Raw genomic sequence first — 22,500 nt, 5'->3', positions numbered from 1 at the left:
CATGAAACATGATTCCACACACATGAAACATGATTCCACACACATGAAACATGATTACACACACATGAAACATGATTCCACACACATGAAACATGATTCCACACACATGAAACATGATTGCACACACATGAAACATGATTCCACACACATGAAACATGATTCCACACACATGAAACATGATTCCACACACATGAAACATGATTGCACACACATGAAACATGATTGCACACACATGAAACATGATTGCACACACATGAAACATGATTCCACATACATGAAACATGATTCCACACACATGAAACATGATTGCACACACATGAAACATGATTCCACACACATGAAACATGATTGCACACACATGAAACATGATTGCACACACATGAAACATGATTGCACACATATGAAAGCCTGGTTAGCAGTAGCTGGTTCTGATGTGGGTGTCACTGTGGGTCAGGCTCTGGCTCAGGCTATTAAAGAGGCTAAAGAACAACATCCCGACATGTCAGTGACCAAAGTCGTGGTCCATAAAGAGACGGAGATCACGCCGGAGGAGGGCGAGGAGTGACAGGTAAGACCAGAGCCAATCAGAGCTTGATTTGGCTTGGCTGGCTGCGAGCTGATTGGCTGCTGAGGTTTGGAGCGCTGCTATTGGCTGCTGTACTAACGCCGGTGCCGCTTTGGCTGTTTACTTCATCATGCATCTGCGAAACTCAGAGGACTAGTGTGTACTAACTATACCAGCTTTCTGCTGTGACCGATCACATGATGATGATGATGCTCACTGAGATTAATAGTAAAGCAGTCCTTGCGTCTCAGTGTTCACACTATCCATCCTAAACAGTGTGTGAGATTAGAATAAGTGTGTCCCAAAGCATAGTGTGTTGAAGAGAGTGTGCCGGAAGTCTATTCCCGGTGGATTTTCGAAGTGTGGATCCGTGCTCACTATAACAGCTAATATTACCCACAATCCACTGCGCTTTGGAGGAGGAACTACAAACACAAGTAAAAAGTGTTAAAAAACTACAAACATGGCAGATATGCGAGACCGACGGTGAGAGGTTTAGATAAAGGTTTGAGTGACTAATCAAAGTTCATCCTGATAGAAAAATATTGAATGTTATCCGTGTTATATTCCATCTGCAATAACAATGTGGACTTTTATAAAGATCCGTTTGACCATTAACATTTAAATGCTTCATTAATAATGCATTAACCTGAGGAGAGTCTCCGCATGAAAGACCCGCGACTGCAGATCAACATTTCTCTCCGACACTGAGGAAATAAAATGTGGAGGATTTTATCTTTGACAAGATGATTGACAGGTCAGTTTACGTGACGGAGAGCAACCGTTAAAGACGTAACTGTAGGATGTGATAGTGTTTCCCAAAGCTCGTCTACTCTTCTGACACACACTCACAAGTATGCACTTTTTCTTCACAAAGGCGTAGTATAAGTAGGCGAAATGAGTGTGTTTGAGCTCCAGACATGAATGATTCCTCAAATCATGCGTGTTGTTGAGGAGAATGTGCTGTTGTGTTACTGAATGAACATTGGAGGAGGAACCTGAGTCAGAAGAGCACAAGAAACACCCTAGCAACCACATAGCAACCGCCCAGAACACCCTGTCATTGTGGCTTTGGGTTTTGCATGGGAAAGGCCATTCACATTTTCTTGAAGAAAATGTAACTCTGTTCAGTATATGATATGATGTCAGATCTCTGTATTATGTTGATGTGAAGCTGTCATTGTTGGGTGGTATTTAAATGCATGACATCATCACTTGAGACGGGCACTAACACGCTTCGCTCTTCTGACGCTTCTCTCTGGTCCGTCATTCCTGCTCTTTACTGAACGGCGTTTCCTTTTATATTTTCAGGATTAACGTCGTCTTCATGCTCTCTGGAAGAAGCTCACGTGTTCACGCTGTGGAGGAAGAGGGACGCTTCAGAGAAACCAACATAGACCAATGAATCGCAGCACACTCTGAACACGTCTGGAGAAACACACACACACACACTGACTCACACACACTCACATAATCTCACACACTCTCACACACACACACACACACACACACTCACATAATCTCACACACACACACACACACACCCACTCACATAATCTCACACACACACACACACACACACTGACTCACACACTCACATAATCTCACACACTCTCACACACACACACACACACACACTGACTCACACACTCACATAATCTCACACACTCTCACACACACACACACACACACACACACTGACTCTCACACACACTCACATAACCTCACACACTCTCTCACACACACACACACACACACACACACTGACTCTCACACACTCACATAATCACACACACACACACTGACTCTCACACACACACTCACACACATACACACACTGACTCTCACACACACTCACATAATCACACACACTCTCACACACACACTCATTCACACTCACACACTGACTCTCACACATACTGACTCTCACACACACTCACATAATCTCAAACACTCTCACACACACTCACACACACTGACTCTCACACACACTCACATAATCTCACACACTCTCTCACACACACTCACACACACACACACTCACACACACACACACACACACACACACACACTGACTCTCACACACTCTCACTCACATAATCTCACACACACACACACACACTCACATAATCACACACTCTTACGTACTCACACACACTCACATAATCACACACACGCACACACACACACACTCACATAATCACACACTCTTACGTACTCACACACTCTCACGTACTCACACACTCACATAATCACACACTCTCACACACACTCACAAATACAATCACACACACTCACATAATCACACACACTCACATAATCACACACACACTCACATAATCACACACACACACTCACAAAATCACACACACATACACTCACATAATCACACACTCACATAATCACACTCTCTCTCTCTCTCTCTCTCTCTCTCTCTCTCACACACACACACACACACACACTCTCTCTCACACACACACACACACACTCTCTCTCTCACACTCTCTCTCACTCTCTCTCTCTCACACACACACACTCTCTCACACACACACACACACTCTCTCACACACACACACACTCTCTCTCACACACAAACACACACACACACACACACACACTCTCTCACACACACACACACGCTTACAGGCGCCATCTGCCGCACTGGATCTGTTACTGCATGACAAGGGAACAATTCTGCTTTTTTTGTGAGAAGACAAAAGTATATAGACATTTTAGGAACTCCTATACGAGCGCAGTGTGTAGTCAAACCACGGGACTGAAGAATATGTGAAATATAACGGATATCTACATTTATTTATTATACTGCTCTATCACTTTAAAAAAAGGACAAACTTTGCACAATATTTAACCAGGCAAAGATGTGCCATCCTCACCCGCCGCCCCTCATCGTCTCATCTCTGAATATGACACACAGATGACAGTATGAGAATATGAATATGCCACATTTTCTCACTACGCCATGTATCTTAGAGACGTGTTATGTTGTTTTACTTGAATTATACGCCTGTTTTTTTGTTTCTTCTTGAAAACTGTTGAGTCTAGAGGAACTAAACTGTCTGAAATATCAATCCCAGAGTTCCCCTTGCCACATCTGAGCCTTAAACTGTACAGAACGGAAGCCCAAATGTGTGTGTTCTGTCCTAGTTTGTTTCTCGATTCAGTGTGTGATGTGCAGTGTCGCCGCCCTGCTGACTGTTTCCCACTCAAGCTCGAATAAAAGCTCAATTCCATTTCTGATAACTCTGCTGTTTCCATTCATCCGTTTGCGTGAGAATATGCATTCATTAATATGGCATTTTCTATAATACAGAACAAATTAATTGGGTTTTACAAGATTATGCAAGAACTGCACCATTTCTGTACCAATTATTTGATATTTAAACATTTGCAAAGGACAGGATTTTCTCCAAGAATTTTAGTTATTTTAAATTCATTTCTGGGTTCGTACAAGATGCTTAAAGTGCTTCACTTTTTGAAATGGAAAACCCTTGAACAGACATTTTTGAAGAAAAGTACTTGAATTATTGAAAGATATATGAAATTAGTGTTTAATTTTTTCGATGAAACGATATTTCTATGCAAAATTAACGCTCTAATATGGATATAAAGACATTTCGTTGTCTATGAGCCTGATATTGCTCAGATAAATATCCAAGTATATGACAGCTTTCATTCTTCAAAATATCCATCATATATTCATGAAAAAATGCAGTTTGAATAAAGAAATCAATATCTTTATCATAGTTAAAGTTGCCTATATGTCATTGTATATACTTTGTATGTGCTGCACTTTATTGTTACTATTTAGTTTTATTAGTATATTTTTATTTATGTTTACCTTTTTTAGAATTTGAAAGATAGTAAAGATATTGTTTTGATAAGTGAGATTTCATTTTACAGTATCTGTACAAACCCTGTCATTCTCATTATGAATTAATGATCTGTTTGGTGGTGGTCATCATGTATCACGGTAATATCATGTTTTTGGAAATGGTAACACCATTGAAATCTTTTAGGAGTGCCATGAAAATGTGCAATCATTCAGTACCACGGTATCAAAACATCATGGTATTTTATCATCATGTACTTTATGTACTTACGAGTAAATAGTCCACGCAATTTAATTAATTAATTTTATCTTATTATAGTCTATAATATAATAATATATTTTTTTATTTTGCCAGCTAACAAATATGTTCTAAGAACGTTTTGCTAATGTTCCCATTAAAGGGGTGGTTGAATATGATTTGACTTTTCTAACTTTAGTTAGTGTGTAATGTTGCTGTTTGAGCATAAACAACATCTGCAAAGTTACAACACTCAAAGTTCAAAGCAAAGGGAGATATTTGCTTTTACAGAAATCGCTTTTTAAGGACTACAACAAACGGCTGGTAGAGACTACACCACATTCCTCACGGGTTAGTGACATCACTAACCCTAAAATTTACATAAACCCCGCCCCCGGGAACGCGATTTATAAATTATCATGACAGAATATGCTAATCAATGACTAGAAGATAACCACACATAATCTACACACATAAATTTACCAACTAACCATTCAGAAATGTTGCTTCTACATGTTGTCACTTCTTCTTGAGTCTCTCCATCTTTCTGACTCCGGTTTGAACATAAAAGACTAAAAGTTTTTGAAATTTTCAGTGCATGTCTGTGTGAGGTAATAGGAGCTGATAACACATGAGCTCTTATAGCTCCGCCCCTCTGTGCCGGGAGCAGCAGCTCATTTGCATTTAAAATGGACAGACACAAAAATGGTGCGTTTTTGCTCACCCAAAAGTGACAACTTTTAACATGATATAAAAATATCTGTGGGGTATTTTGAGCTAAAACTTCACACACACACACACACACACTCTCTGGGGACATCAGAGATTTATTTTACATATTGTGAAAAGGGCATTATACCACCCCTTTAAGCTATAAAATGTTATACTTTCTCTTAACGTTACATGTTTTAAACATTTTAAAAAGCAAGCATTAAACATTATGGGAACGTTACATTTGAATGTTCTCCTAACGCTCTGAAACAAGTAGTAACATTTAAAGGAGAAGTTCACTTTTAAAATGAAAATTCTGTCATCATATAATCACCCTCATGTTGTTTCAAACCTGTATGAATTTCTTTCTTCTGCTGAACAGAAAGGAAGATATTTAGAAGAATGTCAGTAACCAGACAGTTTTTGGGTCCCATTGACTTCCATAGTATATTTTTTTCCTACTATGGAAGTCAATGGGACCCAAAAACTGCCTGGTTACTGATATTCTTCTAAATATCTTCCTTTCTGTTCAGCAGAAGAAAGAAATTCATACAGGTTTGAAACAACATGAGGGTGATTATATGATGACAGAATTTTCATTTTAAAAGTGAACTTCTCCTTTAAAAACATAAGACGAACGTCCAAATAAAATGTTTCTGTGAGGAAAAAACCGTTCCATAAACGATTTATAACATTTTGAGAACATTATTAGATAACTTCGAACAAATGTAACTGAAAGAACGTTTTTTCATAACTTTTCACAATACGTGTAAACGTATTAAACTAATTTCACTTTCTGAGGTAAATGAATCTGGACGTGCACTCGCTCCTCCCGCGCGTCACAGTATGGTTCGCGCTCCAGAGATCTGCGCTACGTCATTTGCGTACGCGTGCCTGCGCATCCCTGTGTGTGTGTGAGAGTGTTTGCGCTGCGCAGTTTGCGTAACTGTGCCCGTGTCTACGCACGAGCCTCGGTCACTCGCTCTCCGCAGTTCCGTGCTGGCGCAGCGCGTCCTTCCGCCTGTGCTCGTCCTCGGCCTCGCACACAACAACAAAGTATTAAATTCTGCACTGGCTTTCTGACATTCAACACACACTTTCACAGTGGATCAAAATAGCACAATAAAGGTAAGAAATTTATTTTTGGAGCAGACTGAAGCAGCTGCTGAATTATTGCATAATGTTTTGCGCGGGATGGCGGCGCGCGCCCGGCGCGGGAGTGTTCGTCATGGCCCGCGCAGCTCGCGCCACTAAATTCACCTCAGCGCGCCGCGATCCGTCGAGCTCCCGTTTATCGAGCACATCCCGCTGCTCTCCAGTGCTGATCGGTGCTCTGGGCTTCTCCGGGCTCGTGTAGTGGGAAAGACGGAGGATAGTTAGTCGTTTTTGTTCGTTTTATGTCGGCTGACGATTATTTATGTGCTAATGCTAAGATTAGCTTCAAGAGAAGCAAAACAGACTAGCGCAGAAATGGCAAAAAACACCGATTAAACTTCAGTTTATTGACCGAGGAAGACATTTAGAGAGAAAACGACTATTTTATTTGATAAAAACACACCTCTTGTGTTTATATGAAGTAGTTTTGGCGTTTGTGGCCCGTGGCAGTCCATTCAGAACAAACCACAAGCATCATGTGTCCATTAAGGTATCAATGATCTTTAACAAACCACGTGAAATGTGTTTAAATGCATTATGTTATGTTTTCAAATGTGATGTTAATGATTATTTATTAAAATGAGGCGTGACTTCATTCGTTTTTATCAGACACAAAATAATTTTTCATAGAGAACTTAACGTTACATAACCTAGGCTATATGTGTAAATACGAAAAATATTTTGTGTAAATATATAGCATGAAGGTGTATATATTTTAAATAATCAGCCAAAATAATAACATGATTTTTGGACATGTTAGTTCCTTGAAAGTAAAATTGTATATCAAAAAGGCCAAATGTGTTTGTTGGTCAGTTTGCTGTATATATAGGCCTAACTATATATTTTTATGGAATATTGCAGTTTATTAATAAATCATTTATCCATGCTCATAATTTAAGTAAATGTTCCTTGTAATTTTTAATCAAAAGTAACTTGTTTACTGGCAGGAGGGCAGGGCAACCTGTCACTCACACAAGATTGACCAATAGCAAACCACAACCATCCAATCAAGTCCCGCCCTACATTTGACTCGCCGTTTCCCTCAGATATACGACTAGCACAATTTCCGTTTCATGCTGACTTTAATGTAGTTTTGTCACGATACTGGAATGTCCAACTTCGAAGCGATACCTTGAAAAATATCGATATTCGATACCTCGGGGAAAACTGCCATATACACACCATCATTTTGTTGTAATAGCTTTCACACCGCATAGGGAGGCTTGATTCGTTGAACTACATTTACAAAAAGTAAACTAATAAAATAAGAACAAATAAACAAATTGCAAACGATAGCACAAATAAATACAATAGAATAAAGAGATAAATTACGTTTTTTTAGTGGGTCTTTCAGTGTTTGGGTAAGAAATACTACAGAAATGAAAGTAATCAAATGTAAAATAACACTGGATAGTTTTCATTGTACAGATTAATGCTTATAATTGAAGTTACAAAAGTTATTCAGTCATGAGCAGCGAGTGATTTTCAGGTTTATTAGGCTGCTGTCACTTTAAGAGCTTATGCACTGATCCAGTATACTGTTATGTATGCGTTTTCTCTAAACTATTAAGTTATTACTATTAACTTTTAACCAAAACTAACTGTATTTACCTGAATACGGCGGACATTTTGGCCTAATTTTCGATGTATTTGATAATTTAAGCGCATTAAGCCACTGAAAAGAAGTAAATTTAGTTCTCTCAAGCCGTTTAAGAGACGGCTTTACGAGAGCGCCACTTCAGTGTTCACCTGCTTTTGAGGTGAGTGCGAAACCTGCGGAAATTACTAAAGTTATGCGCAATACAAGCACTATTTAACCAGAGCGAATGAGAGGAGGCGGCGACCATTTCACTATCGATACATATCGAAATATCGATATTTTTGACGACGTTATTTTAACGTACCATGTTTTGTCCCAAAGTTTTAATTTGATTCCATCACTGTATTTGTAAGCTACTCGATCTCTGTATCAATCAAGCTTATTCCTCGCTCTCTTCCCGTAGGATCCCGCTCCAGTATGTCCGAAACTGTGAAGTATGTGGACGATGAGCACAGGACCATCTTTCTGAAGCTACTGAACGAGCAGCGACTGGAAGGAGAGCACTGCGACATCGCGGTCGTGGTGGAGGATGTGAAGTTCAGAGCGCATCGCTGTGTGTTAGCGGCGTGCAGCAACTACTTCAAAAAACTCTTTAAGAAACACGAGGTTGACAGTTCGTCCGTCATCGAGATCGACTTCATCCGCGCGGACATCTTCGAGGAGGTGCTCAACTACATGTACACCGCGAAGATCTCGGTCAAGAAGAAGGACGTGAATCTGATGATGTCCTCCGGACAGATTCTCGGGATACGGTTTCTGGATAAGCTCTGCTCGCAGAAACGCGACATGTCGCCCGACGAGAAAAACAACGATGCTAGGAACGCGAAGTTCCCGTACGACATGGTAAAAATGGGGCTTCAGACGGAAGATCCTCCGCTGAATCCGGACGGCGACGTTCAGGTGCTCGGCGACCAAGACGACACGCCGTCAGACGACATCGTTGAGGAAGCGCAAGCCAATCACGACTTAGACAAATCGCCTAATAACGCCTTACGAGTGCAGGAGGCTATCCTGAAGGAGCTAGCGCAGGAAGAGGTGCACAAAGTTAGCTGCTACGACCAAGAAGTGGAAGCTATCGACGCCGAACCGAAAGAATTAGCGGCTCAGACGCTCTCGTTCGCCGATAGCATAGGCGACGTGAAAGACGAGCAACCGCCGGGATGGACGACGGCAACCGCCGATATGAAGTTCGAGTATCTTCTCTACGGCCACCGGGATCAGTTAGCGTGCCACGTGTGCGGGAAAACCTTCATGGATGAGAATCGGCTGCGGAAACACGAGAAGCTTCACTCGGCCGACCGACCGTTCATATGCGAGATCTGCACGAAAGCGTTCACGACGCAAGCTCATTTAAAAGAACACTTGAAGATCCACACGGGCTTCAAACCGTATCGCTGCGATGCTTGCGGGAAGTCGTTCATCCGCGCGCCGGATCTGAAGAAACACGAGCGCGTTCACAGCAACGAGCGGCCGTTCGGGTGCCAGATGTGCGAAAAGGCATTCAAGCACAAGTCGCATCTGAAGGATCACGAGCGGCGGCACCGAGGAGAGAAGCCGTTCGTGTGCAACTCGTGCACAAAGGCCTTCGCCAAAGCGTCCGACCTGAAGAGACACGAGAACAACATGCATAGCGAACGCAAACAGTTGCCCGGCGGCGGACTGCAGAGCGAAACCGAACAGCTGCAAGCGGCGGCGATGGCGGCGGAAGCCGAGCAGCAGCTGGAGTCCATCGCCTGCTCGTAACACACTTCAGTCTTACTACTGTTCACACACATTCTGTTCTCTCTCGTTTTAGAATTGTTTCTTTTTATATGTAAATGGTGCGAAACGTTTTTCTCTTATTGTACAGTTCATACCAAATGTATTTGAGTATTTATGGCAGCTGACGGACGATGAATTGTTCGGTTGCCGTCGTACGGCGTGAACCGGACGCGTTTGTGATGTTGTTGTGGCGAGAGGAGTCGTCGCTCCATCCGTTCCCGTTGGCGAAAGCTGCGGCGATTTACACTTCGAGATATTTTTGCTGTAATAAAAGACTGGTGAATCATTCAACCGTTGTGATGTCATTTCCTGCTGTTTGCTTTTCCCACTGAGACTCGTGATGTGTTGATCAAACTGCTGCCTAGACTGCCTGGTCATAAACTCACGTAAAATGTCTTATTTGAATCTGAAAAAGTATTATTGAGTATTATAGCTTTTAATGTTGTTTATGTGTCTGTGGTGTTTTTAATATGCTTTAAGACAAAGCATGTGTAAATTCATAAGTCGACTCCATTGCTGAGTATTTCCTCCTTAAAACTGCAGTGAACCAAAGACAGTCTCAAAAACACGCTTTGAAATCGCTGGTGTTTCTGACGTCACAAACTACCTTGTAACCAATCAGATCAACGTGTGATCGTCAACCAGTGGATCTCTGAGCTGAGTGAGTGAGTGGAGGCGGGGCTCATTTGCATATTCATAGAACCACGCATACTAAATGAGACGAGGGTGTCGAGTTACAGTCAAGATATTATAAAGCATGAAGAATTTTTTTCAAGGAAGAAAATGTTTAAATATGTAATTTTGGTGATAAAGATGAGTTTTAAGGCATACAGTTATTGATTACAGGGGGGCGTTAAAGCTGTAGCCCGTAACTGGAGTTTTCTCTTTCTGTTGAGGGAATATCAGGGAATTTTAAAATAGTGTTTTACAGGACTGGAAAAGTCATGCAACTTAAATCCTAATACTTGATATCTGTAATTGTATGTTCACTAGTTAAATGTCACCATAGGCTCCCGTTCAAGTTCAATTGTTGGTATCAAGAATTTATTTCTTACTAGTTAAAATTCCATTTTCACATATCAGAAATACAATTCTTACTAGTAAAAAACACATTTTTGATATCAATAATTATGTTTACTAGTGTAAATGTCTGTCCTTGATATTAACAATTGAATTGCTACTAGAAAAAATGTCATTTTTGATATCAATCATTTTAGTTTCATTAGTGATAATGTTAATTTCTGATATTATGAATGTGTTTGTTACTAGTTAGAAAGCCATTTCTGAAATTGATCTCCTAATTATTGACATCAGAAATACATATTCAGACATCATAAATAACAAGTGTAACATGTTGAAATACATATACAGATATCAAGAATTAACATTTCAACTAATGGACAACTGAATTCTTGATATCAGGAATTTATATTTTTACTAGTAAAGTAGCCTTTTTATTGATATAGAAATGTATGGTTTTTACAAGTAAGAATTGCATTTCTGAACTTGTCAACAATTGAATTTGAATGGCAGCTTATATGGTGACATTTAACAGAGAAAATACAATAACAGATATCAAGAATTATAGTTTTTACCAGTTGAAATTTAATTCATGATATCAACAATTCGTATTTTTGCGAGTGATGACGTCATTGTTGATATCAAGAATTCACATTTTTACTAGTGTAAATGTAATTCCTAATATCAAGAATTAATATCGAATGAATAAAAGTCAAAACTGCTTGCCAAATAAATCATCATGTAAAGATATATTCCTTCCAAACATCTAAACAAATGCAATGGGAGTTCACCGATCCCAGTGTTGAGGCTCCTGGGATCATGAAGAAAGACTCGTGCACGTGTGGTTTGTTCCAGAAGGTGGCGCTGTGGCTGATTTTGCGCACTTGATTGGAAGAGGAACTTAAAAACTTTCAGGTGTGACAGGTGACATGCATTCTGATGCCGCTGCGAAGTCTTCTCAGGTACAAGGAGCTTTATCAGATCACTCATGTTCGACTCGAGTCTGTGTGAATGTGACTGAACTCGATTAACTCAATCCGAATTAAAACGGGTCATTAGTAATACTTCTGATGCACGCGGTTAATTAGACACTGATCTGCTGTCTTTACAGTGACTAGTGCAGAAAACACTGGACCAACTTTACAGGATGAAACTGGAAAAGGAAGGACATGAGAAGAGCAGTAAGAAACACGAGAGAAGGTCAGGATTCTGGCAATGTTTACGTTATAAAAACGTTACATTTGAATGTTCTCTGAAGTTTTTTAAAAAATGTTCACGAACGTTCCATTTCGTCATTTTGCAGACATTATGTTACAGAATGTTCAGAGAACATTCAAATGTAACAAGTATGACATTTAAAATAACGTTTCATGAACGATGTATGAATAATGTTTTTGTTGTAACGTTTTGAGAACGTTATTGAAGACCAGATAACTGTAAGGCGAGACACCTCAGATGAACAGGGTAATAGAATAACTGATAATAAATGTCACCATACTTCACCAGTTGACTGATTTAATTAATAATTGCAACAAAAGCTAATTGTATTTCAAGTTTTCTGAAATGTTGTTTAAATATGCAAATTAGCCGTTATCTAATTAAATATGCACTAATTTGCATAATTGTATAGAACTTTTTTTTTTTTAAATATATATATATATATATATATTAGAGTATATTAGATTTTGGATGCCTCTATTTATCAGTGCACAAATCAGAAAATACTGTCAACTGCTAAAAATAAATACATTTTTGCCATTTGTTTAGGAATAAAATGTCTAAAATCAGGAAAATGATATACGAACAAACCCCTCTGCAAAAACATTCATAATATAGATAAGAATAAAAGTGTAAAGTTTGGTGTATTCAGTAAGTCAGTGTTGCTGAAGTGGAGATTTCAGGCTCAGTGTAGGAGGAAAAACGGCCTTTTAAGATATATACTGTAACTAACGTCTACAGACGCACACAGATAAAGTGCTCTAAAAGACACAGTTAAAAGTGTATTTTGGATGTTTTCTGTCCACTAGTCTGAAAAAAAAAAACACTTTATGAAAAGCCAAAATCTCAAGCTTGTCAGATGCCTGAAACAACTCTGGTTTTGCCTTTAGTGTCTCTCCTTAAACGGGCGATCTATTAACGCTTACTCATAGCTGAAAGAACGTTCCCTGTTATCTGGAACGGCATCATGTGAGATGAACAGGGATATTGCAGGTTTAATTAACCAGGATCTCTTGCATGTGTCAGTGAGAAGAAGTCCAAGCATTCCTCTAAAGACAGAGGAAAAGACTCGGAGTTGAACGGCAAACACAAGCATTCCTCGAAGGTAAAAGCATCATGACAGAAGGGCATTGAGTAATGATGCATGTGTGTCTGAAGTGTGCTGTCATTTCTAGAAGAAACCGTCAGACTCGGGGGAATGCCAGCAGGAGTCTGGAGTCTCCAGGTGTGTCTTCAGCTCTAATAATAATAATGATGATAATAATAATAATAATAATAATGTATGAAGTTCTGTGTCACTCACTCATGTTCATCTGTTTAGCAGCGGAGTTAAAAATGAAGCTGGAGATGCTGACATGGATGTGGTGAGCATCGTTTAAAGATGTATAAAATAAAGATTCTTTATTGGCATTGAAAGATCCATGAAGAATCTTTAATAACATCCATTGCATAAAAGCAAAAGAACAAAATGCATGAACAATTACTCAAAGGTTCTTTAGGGAGCCGAAAAGCTTGTGTTGCATCACTGCAAAAAAAAGAAAAAGAAAAACTTAAAGTCCCCCTGTGGTGAGAATCCAGTTTTTAATGTTGTTTATGTGTCTATGTGGTGTTTTTAATCTGCTTTAAGACAAACCATGTGTAAATTCATAAGTCGACTCCATTGCTGAGTATTTCCTCCTTAAAACTGCAGTGAACCAAAGACAGTCTCAAAAACACGCTTTGAAATCGCTGGTGTTTCTGACGTCACAAACTACCTTGTAACCAATCAGATCAACGTGTGATCGTCAACCAGTGGATCTCTGAGCTGAGTGAGTGAGTGGAGGCGGGGCTCATTTGCATATTCATAGAACCACGCATACTTAATGAGGCGAGGGTGTCGAGTTACAGTCAAGATATTATAAAGCATGAAGAATTTTTTTTCAAGGAAGAAAACGTTTAAATATGTAATTCTGGTGATAAAGATGAGTTTTACTGGATAAAGTGATCGGCTACAGGGGGACTTTAAGAGCAAACACATTCTCAAGATGGAAACTGAGGTTTTTCTCGTGTTATTTTGCAGGATGCAACAGCAGATCCGGATGAAAGGCAAGACATCTCAGTTTCACTTCTCATGATTGATTAATTGTGTGATGAAAAATGTGAGTATGAGTTTAATAAAGCCGGTTGTGTTTGTGTGATGCGCCAGAACTCAACATGACGGACTCCAGAAGTCAAGCCCGCCGGACGACAGCGAACAGAAGGTATTCTGAGTCAGGACTTGCTCTAGTTTGCAGGTTTAGTGTTTAAACGCTTCCGTTTGATTCTCAGATTCGATCAAAAAGCTGCAAGGAGCGTCTCAATCATAAAGAGAAGAAAGATCTGAACCATGTGGAGGAAAACCTCAAAAAGGAGAGGAATAAAGACTCACATCAGGTGTGTGTGTGTGTGTGTGTGTGTGTGTGTGTGTGTGTGTGTGTGTGTGTGTGTTATAACCGGGTTTGCACAAGTGCCTGACGTATTGAATTTGACGTTTAAATGTAAGTCCTGGAAAACTCTTGAAAACAGCCATATTTATGAAGAGCGCTTCGGATGTTCATCAGCGTTTGTGTTGGTAAAGCAGGAGAAGGACGGAGAAGAGAAGAAGGTGAAGAAGAAGAAGAAGAGGGTCAAGGATGAAGAGAGCAAAGAGCAAGAGAAAGATCAACAGTCTGTGAAGAAAAGGAAAAAGCAAAGTTCTGAACACGACAAACCAGAGAAGAATAAGAGGATCAAGAAGGAAGGAGAGGAGGACGATGAGGAGCGGAAGAAGAAGGAGAAGAAAGAGGACAAGAAAGATGAGGAGTCTGATAAGTGGAAGTGGTATGTGTTTTCCTTCAGGTAGTCTTAAAACATTCATTTGATCAGTTCAGCTCCTAAAATTAAAGTATGTACTTCATTAAACTTGATTTCAGAATTATTAATATCACAAATGTAATGAAATTTCTCTGCAGTTCATTTTTAATTCTTAATTTTCCATTAATAATTTTTTTTTTTTCACAGGCTGAAATAATCTTTAATTGTTCCTCTTATTTAAAATGTAAATGATGAATGAAGTGATGTCGGAACTGTTATCGTGCAGTTGCCGCCGGTCGGACACGCACATATGTGACGCACACAGATCTGTCGTAACTGAGTGCGCATGCGCAGTGAGCACATGTCAGCTGTGGCTGCTCCTGCGGGGAATGAAAAGATGTTTTTACGTTATTTCACGGTTTATTTATATTTCAACGGAACGTAATAAAGGCGCTTCGCTCGTTTCCAATGTCAGCCGTTATAACACTGGAGCCGCAGCGGCTAAAACACTGTCAGACTTCAGGTCAGTTCAGAGCTTCACTAGCGAGGATGAGATCACATCTGCGCATGCGCGTAAGGTGAAAGGTTGACGACACGGTAAACTTTAATCGGATAATAATGTGGATTGCAGCTTTGAGACATTTTGCTAAATATTAACACAATTATAAAATCATCATTATTTAATGAATATTAATAATTACAATTTTTTTTATTATATTAATATAATTGTATAATTATAATATTTTATATATTTTAAAGTAAATTCATCTTTATTAATTAATCTTTTTATATAATAATCGACGATTTAAATTAATTTGTATTATTAAATTAATCTTTTTATATAATAATCAACAATTTGACACATAATTATGTGGAATTGTGTATTGCTTTGAGCTCATATTAATTGGTGCGAGACTGTTTAACTTAAAATATTATTTTTTTGAATATAATTTGTAATGTTAAATAAGAATTTATTATTTCATATTATATTCATTTTAAAAACATCAGTCATGCAAATCTGTTTTTCAATAAATAATTTATTAATAAATTATTAATCTTAATTATTTGTACAGTTTAAGCACATGGTTATGTAGAATTGTGTATTGTGTATTTCTTTATTAATTTGAATCAGTGTGAGACTGTTTATTAAATATCTTAATGTTGGTTTTATATTATTTTAACATTATATTTAATAATATTTTATATTTCATTATAATATTTTTATATTTTAAATAATTAATTAAAAAACTTTGCATAATTTATCAATAAATAATTAATAAATCATTCTTAAAATGTTAATTTTTACACATTAAACTTGCATAAAATGTACTAATATTTGAGGTTGAATTTGCAGACTGTATAATTGCTCACTATATTCACTGTTAATGTTTCATATTTTTCATGCGTCTGCTTATAATTGTCCTGTGATTCTTCATGTTTGTTTCTAACGAGTCACTGTTTCTCTGTGTGTGTGTGTGTGTGATGGATAACCTGCGAGTGAATGTCCAGGTGGGAGGAGAGCAAGTCGTCGGACAGTCAGAAGTGGAGCCGTCTGGAGCATAAAGGCCCGTACTTCGCTCCAGAATACGAGCCGCTGCCTGATAACGTGCCCTTTTATTACGATGGTAAACATGTGATCAAGTCGGCTCTATTTCCACAGCGCTTTATACAGTACAGATTGTTTCAAAGCAGCTTCACAGTAATAAACAGCAAAATAAGCGTTGATATGATGCTGAAAGACTCCTGTGTGTGTGTGTGTGTGTGTGTGTGTGTGTGTGTGTGTGTGTGTGTGTGCAGGGCGGCTGCTGAAACTCAGTCCAGCGACGGAGGAGATCGCCACGTTCTACGCCAAGATGCTGGACCACGAGTACACCAGTAAAGAGGTGTTTCAGAACAACTTCTTCACTGACTGGAGGGAGGTCAGAACCCAACAATAATCTCTCGCATAAACACACTATCATGCTGTTTTAAAGGCTCCTAATGTTGTTTCTGAGTCTCCTACAACAGGTTCACAGTCACACAAGCTCAAAAACACTGTAATGTCCTCATAATCTCCACCGCAGCGTCAGCTCTTTCCTCTCAGTGTCTCTAAGCTCCGCCTCTCTGAGAGCTGCTCTGCTGTGATTGGTCAGAAAGCAAACGCTCATTATCATATCTGAATCTCAGCTCTTGATCTCAGTGATACGAACAGTGACGATGGCGTGGGTTTACCGTATCAATCTCAGAAAACAGCGTCTTCTCCACACGAACAACACGAACCAAACTCTTCCAGTCTCAGATACACTACAGTGTTTGAGGGCGGGGCTAAGAGACGCTGCTCAGCCAATCAAGACCAGAGGCTGGCATTATGCTAATTAGTTACACTGTTACATTGTTTCATCTCAGAATTGCTTTCTTTCTTTTAGGCGACGGACAACTTTTTGTTGTTCACTTGTTAAATGTGTGAACTATCCCTTTAACTCTCATGCACAATTTAAAGTTGTTCTTTTTTACTTTAACTCAAGTATGTTTTGGGCTTTTCACTGAGTAAAGTTTTCGCTCAGTATCCCGGTTTTCAGTGGAGTTTGAGTTCTCCTTACACCCCCGGTAAACGTAAACTCATTCTTGAATGGTGTTGTCTTCAGGAAATGACTGACGAGGAGCGGAAGCTGATCAAGACGCTCTCCAAGTGTGACTTCAGCCACATGCACAAGTACTTCGTGGAGAAGTCGGAGGAGCGGAAGAACATGACGAAGGAGGAGAAGCAGGTGTGTGTGACACAGACACATTTAATAGTGTGTAGGACAGCAACTCTGCACTGCAAAAATGCTTTTCTTACTTAGTATTTCTGTCTTGCTTCCAGTCCAAATATCTAAAAATTCTTAAATCAAGATGCATTTACTAGATGAGTAAAATGCCATAAGATTTTAGGTCTTGTTTTCCGGGGGAATCAAAATTGAGTGAGTTTTTGCTTAAAACAAGCAAAATTATCTGCCAGTGGGGTCAGAAAAATAATCTTAAAGGTGCAGTGTGTAAGTTTTAGCGGCATCTAGTGGTGAGGTTGTGAACTGCACCCAACAAGTTACGGTGGCCGACAGGAAGTGATGTTGTCGTCTGAGACAGCAGAGAGTAGCCAGTTAAGCAATGAGGTTTCTTTACAAAGATCAATTAAGAAATTATGTTTACTTAATTATTCAGTAAAACGATGTTATTGTTACCTGTTCATCATTGTGTCAGTGTTTTATTCGCTGACTTGAGCTGAAGCTTCTTTACACGAAGAACAACATAGTGAGGAAACGCGTTTGTCCGCTCAGGGCCACCGTAGAAACGTGGATGTAAGCGGACCCGCGGTGTGTGTAGAGAGAAATGCTCATTCTAAGCTAATAAACACATAACGGTTCATTATGTAAGGTCTTTATACACCACTGAAAACATAGTTATGTGTATGATACTGCATTTATGTCAACAGATCCTCCTAAATATTACACACTGCACCTTTAATTCAAACCGAAACAAGATTATTTAAAAAAAATTTGCTTGTTTTAAGCAAAAACTCACTTCATTTATTTATTTCCCCAGAAAACAAGACATAATATAGTACGGCATTTTACTACTGAACTAAATGCATCTTGATTTAAGAAGTTTTTGATATTTGAACTGGAAACAAGACAAAAATACTGAGAAGTGAGAAGCATTTTTTTCAGTGTATTTGTAAAGAAAGACTACATGTCCATATTCAAACGCGCGCACACCCATAGACTAAACTCGTAATGCGCATCTGCGCGCCGTCAGCGTTCTCACAGGTTCGCGTTTTTGAAGTTTGAGAACTTTTTTTTTTTCTTCAAAATTTTTCCTTCAAAAGTGTGTGTTCTCGAGCAGCAAACACTGGTGTCGTGCGGATGAACGGCCAGAACACATTAAAAGTTTCTGTTTTCTGTGAGAACGGTGTGTGTTAACGCCCCCTAAGTTAATCACTAATGATCTATCAATCAAAACTAACTTTATCTGGACAATAACTTTATTCTAGATCTGCTGTAAAGCCCAATCTCTGTTACTGTAATCTCCTGTTATCACTGTAAAGCTGCTGTGGATCATCTGTATTGTTAAAGCGCTGTATAAATGAAGGAGACTCGACTGGTGACTCTGTGTGTGTTTCAATCAGGTCCTGAAGGAGGAGTCCAGTCGTCTGATGGAGGAGTACGGGTTCTGTGTGCTGGACGGACACCGGGAGAAGATCGGGAACTTCAAGCTGGAGCCTCCGGGTCTGTTCCGCGGGAGAGGAGAACATCCGAAGATGGGAAAGCTGAAGAAGCGCATCCAGCCGGAGCACGTCACCATCAACTGCAGCCAGTGAGCAGTGCACTCATCCTAATTTATGCAGTGTTTTATTGGATAAGGACAGAGACAATAAACATTAGGAGAAAAATCGATTCACTTATATCACTAAAAACTATTTTTTTTAATTCGATTTTTATTTATTCATTCCAGAATCGATATTAATTCAAATTAAATTGCTTTATTTTTGTCCTTGCTTGTAGATGAGGTTGAGTTGCAGATTTTACAGAGACTTATTATTCTTAAAATTAATGAATTATTAAATTGTCAAAGTTTCAAGTAGGACTTTTTTTTGTTTTTGTTTTTTGTACATTTGTATTCAATTGTAAAGCACAGAATCACAGAAAACTTTATTATTATTATTAAAATGAAATTTCTCAGAAACTTATGAATGAATTAATGATCAAGTTTACTCACGGTGGACGAGTATCGCATCATCTTTAACTTGTTTTCCTCAGAGACTCCAAGATCCCAGAAGCCCCTGCAGGACACCGGTGGAAGCGCGTTCAGCACGACAACACGGTCACATGGCTGGCGTCGTGGCTCGAGAACATTCACGGACGACCCAAATACATCATGCTGAACCCCAGCTCCAAACTCAAGGTGTGTGTGTGTGTGTGTTTGAGTTTGAGTTTGAAAAGCGTCTTTTTCTCTCGTTCTGTCCTTGTGTTCACACTGAGACGGTGTTTTTATTAATGACAACGAACCTTTTTGAAAACGCACTTGCATAACTTAAGCATAACTTAGAGAGTTTCCTCTGATATCAGATCACTGTAAACTGTAATGTGGACTCATGCATTTTCTGTAAAGCTGCTTTGAAATGATGTGTGTTGTGAAAGACGTTATACAAATAAATGTGAATTGAAAACGCTGTTTCTGCGTTGTAGTGTGACTGTAGTTTCCGCGTCACATGACTAATCTTACGCCATTGTTTTTATTGTACCAATAGATATTCATGTTTATACCAGTATTGAGCCTGTTATGTGCTGTTCACTCTCACACTGTTGATATAATATATAAATAATATATAAAGTCCTGCAATAATATATAAAGACTGTGCAACAAGTCCTTGCACAGTCCGGCAAATATGACACAATTTACTCACATTTGCAAAACATGAGAGCCGTTGTGTTTTAGACAAACATATAATGATGAGTGAGACATATAACGGCACACGCTCCGATGATGATGATGATGATGATGATGATGATGATCTGTGCTCAGGGCGAGAAGGACTGGCAGAAGTACGAGACGGCGCGTCAGCTGAAGGTGTGTGTGAACGCCATCAGAAAGCAGTACAAGCGCGACTGGACGTCCCGAGAGATGAAGAGCAGACAGAGAGGAGTCGCCATCTACTTCATCGATAAGGTGAGCTCGTCACTGATACAGAGCCGGAGGGGGCGGGGCTTGAGGCGGGGCCTCTCTGGACATAATGGGTGGAGCTTAAAGACCCAGCCACACACTAAGGTTAAGCTCCACCCACAGGGTTCGTACAGGCTGCTCAAAGTGCTTGAATTTGACTTTTTGAAATGTAAGTCCTGGAAAACCCTTGAAAACTGTCATATTTATGAAAAGGTGCTTGAATTAGTGAAAAACGATATATGTGAAATTAGTGTTTAATTTTATTGATAAAACAATCTTTTCACACAAGATTACCGCTGCAGATCGTCTGATATAGAGGCATTTCTCATGGCTATGAGTGTGATATTGCTCATATAAATATCCAAGTATATGATGCAGCTTTTATTCTTCAAGTCAATCATATATTCATGGCAGAAGAAATCAGATTTAATAAGGAAAGTGATATCTTTGTCATAGAATCCTTTCACTGGTGAGAGTCACTGCGTCTGCTGCACTTTATTTCTACCATTTTGTTTTATTAGTTTATTTTAATATATCTATTTACCTTTTTTAGAATTTGAAAGTTAATAAAGATATTGTTGATAAGTGCGATCTCTGATTGAAGTCCTTGAAAACCAAAAAAGTAGTGCTTGAATATCCTGGAATTTCATTTAACAGTCCCTGTATGAACCCTGACCCCGTTAGACCCAGAGAGGCTGTGCCGTGAGATCCACACGCCTGATTCACACAGGTCGTGTGTGTGTGTGTGTGTGGTCTGATCAGTGTGTGTTGTGTGTGTTCTCCAGCTGGCCCTGCGTGCGGGGAACGAGAAGGACGAGGAGTCAGCGGATACGGTGGGCTGTTGTTCTCTGCGTGTGGAGCACATCTCGCTTCACCGGCGCCTCGACGGACTCGAACACGTCGTGGAGTTCGACTTCCTGGGGAAAGACTCCATCCGCTACTACAACAAAGTGCCGGTGGAGAAACAGGTCACGCAAACACTGATGTATCACACACTCTTCAACCATCATGCTCACTTTAGACAGGAAAATATATATATATATATATATATATATATATATATATATATATATATATATATATATTCCAATTATTTCCAATTAACACCTTCGCATTGTGCTTTTTTTCCTGCATCATGGCTGATTTGTTGATGTACCGGTCAAAAAATTCTGTTTTCTTTTTTTAAAACGTTTTTATTTATTTAACTTCACTCCAGTTGAAGGAATCTCTTTGATTTGAGATGAATGAATGCATTATTAAGTATTATTGATACACAATCAATGTGAGATATGATTGTAGCATCTCTATTTGTGTTTGTCATGATTGATGTTTTATTCTGATCTTTCACTCACAGGTTTTCAAGAACCTGAAGCTGTTCATAAAGCACAAGGATCCAGAAGATGATTTATTTGACCGAATTACAGTAAGTGGGGATTGTTGAATCATGCCGTTAAAATAATCATAATATCCCTTAAAACTCATCTTTGATCACCAAAAATTGCATATTTAAATGTTCTTTCCTTTAAAAAAAACTCATGTCTTAAAATATTTTGAATGTAACTCGACACCCTTGCCTCATTTAGTATGCGCGGTTCTATGAATATGCAAATGAGCCCCGCCTCCACTCACTCACTCAGCTCAGAGATCCACTGGTTGACGATCACACGTTGATCTGATTGGTTACAAGGTAGTTTGTGACGTCAGAAACACCAGCGATTTCAAAGCGTGTTTTTGAGACTGTCTTTGGTTCACTGCAGTTTTAAGGAGGAAATACTCAGCAATGGAGTCGACTTATGAATTTACACATGGTTTGTCTTAAAGCAGATTAAAAACACCACATAGACACATAAACAACATTAAAAACTGGATTTTCACCTCAGGGGGACTTTAAATAT

The 22,500-nt window shown here is 39.2% G+C and overlaps 3 protein-coding genes across 6 annotated transcripts in view; all 3 read left to right on the top strand.

The window, feature by feature from the left end:
* Positions 1-2,077, top strand: part of epb41l3a (erythrocyte membrane protein band 4.1-like 3a) — a 55,835-nt gene extending 53,758 nt beyond the window's left edge. For all 3 annotated transcript variants that reach the window (XM_084103526.1, XM_084103528.1, XM_084103527.1), the window contains 2 exons: positions 455-568; positions 1,877-2,077. In XM_084103526.1, coding sequence (XP_083959652.1) covers positions 455-565 — 111 coding nt within the window. In that variant the 3' untranslated portion in view covers positions 566-568; positions 1,877-2,077. The remainder of the gene's footprint in view (positions 1-454; positions 569-1,876) is intronic.
* A 4,268-nt stretch (positions 2,078-6,345) lies between these two features.
* On the top strand, positions 6,346-10,171 carry zbtb14 (zinc finger and BTB domain containing 14). 2 transcript variants are annotated; one of them, XM_084102580.1, is made up of 2 exons: positions 6,346-6,492; positions 8,523-10,171. In XM_084102580.1, exon 2 carries the CDS (start codon positions 8,537-8,539, stop codon positions 9,860-9,862), a length of 1,326 nt encoding a protein of 441 aa, XP_083958706.1. In that variant the 5' UTR covers positions 6,346-6,492; positions 8,523-8,536; the 3' UTR covers positions 9,863-10,171. The 2 variants fall into 2 exon arrangements, with proteins under 2 accessions (XP_083958706.1, XP_083958705.1); XM_084102579.1 differs by lacking the exon at positions 6,346-6,492 and adding an exon at positions 6,584-7,009.
* A 1,589-nt stretch (positions 10,172-11,760) lies between these two features.
* The window catches only part of top1mt (DNA topoisomerase I mitochondrial), a 17,825-nt gene continuing 7,085 nt past the window's right edge, over positions 11,761-22,500 (top strand). The window contains exons 1-16 of the mRNA XM_084102505.1: positions 11,761-12,100; positions 13,145-13,223; positions 13,294-13,343; positions 13,440-13,482; positions 14,178-14,203; positions 14,304-14,358; positions 14,426-14,530; positions 14,718-14,956; positions 16,439-16,554; positions 16,727-16,848; positions 17,554-17,676; positions 19,071-19,258; positions 19,702-19,846; positions 20,468-20,611; positions 21,391-21,573; positions 21,960-22,028. Coding sequence (XP_083958631.1) covers positions 12,048-12,100; positions 13,145-13,223; positions 13,294-13,343; positions 13,440-13,482; positions 14,178-14,203; positions 14,304-14,358; positions 14,426-14,530; positions 14,718-14,956; positions 16,439-16,554; positions 16,727-16,848; positions 17,554-17,676; positions 19,071-19,258; positions 19,702-19,846; positions 20,468-20,611; positions 21,391-21,573; positions 21,960-22,028 — 1,740 coding nt within the window. The 5' untranslated portion in view covers positions 11,761-12,047. The remainder of the gene's footprint in view (positions 12,101-13,144; positions 13,224-13,293; positions 13,344-13,439; positions 13,483-14,177; positions 14,204-14,303; positions 14,359-14,425; positions 14,531-14,717; positions 14,957-16,438; positions 16,555-16,726; positions 16,849-17,553; positions 17,677-19,070; positions 19,259-19,701; positions 19,847-20,467; positions 20,612-21,390; positions 21,574-21,959; positions 22,029-22,500) is intronic.

The sequence above is a fragment of the Abramis brama genome (genome assembly GCF_963993115.1).
Source record: "Abramis brama genome assembly, chromosome: 24".
NCBI lineage: Eukaryota > Metazoa > Chordata > Actinopteri > Cypriniformes > Leuciscidae > Abramis > Abramis brama.
The sequence above is the reverse complement of the archived record's forward strand: the minus strand, read 5'-3'. Positions and strand labels throughout refer to the sequence as shown.

What these genes read in the sequence shown, in the direction of transcription:
- zbtb14 (XM_084102580.1), top strand. Translation starts at nt 8,537, where the DNA reads ATGTCCGAAACTGTGAAGTATGTGGACGATGAGCACAGGACCATCTTT.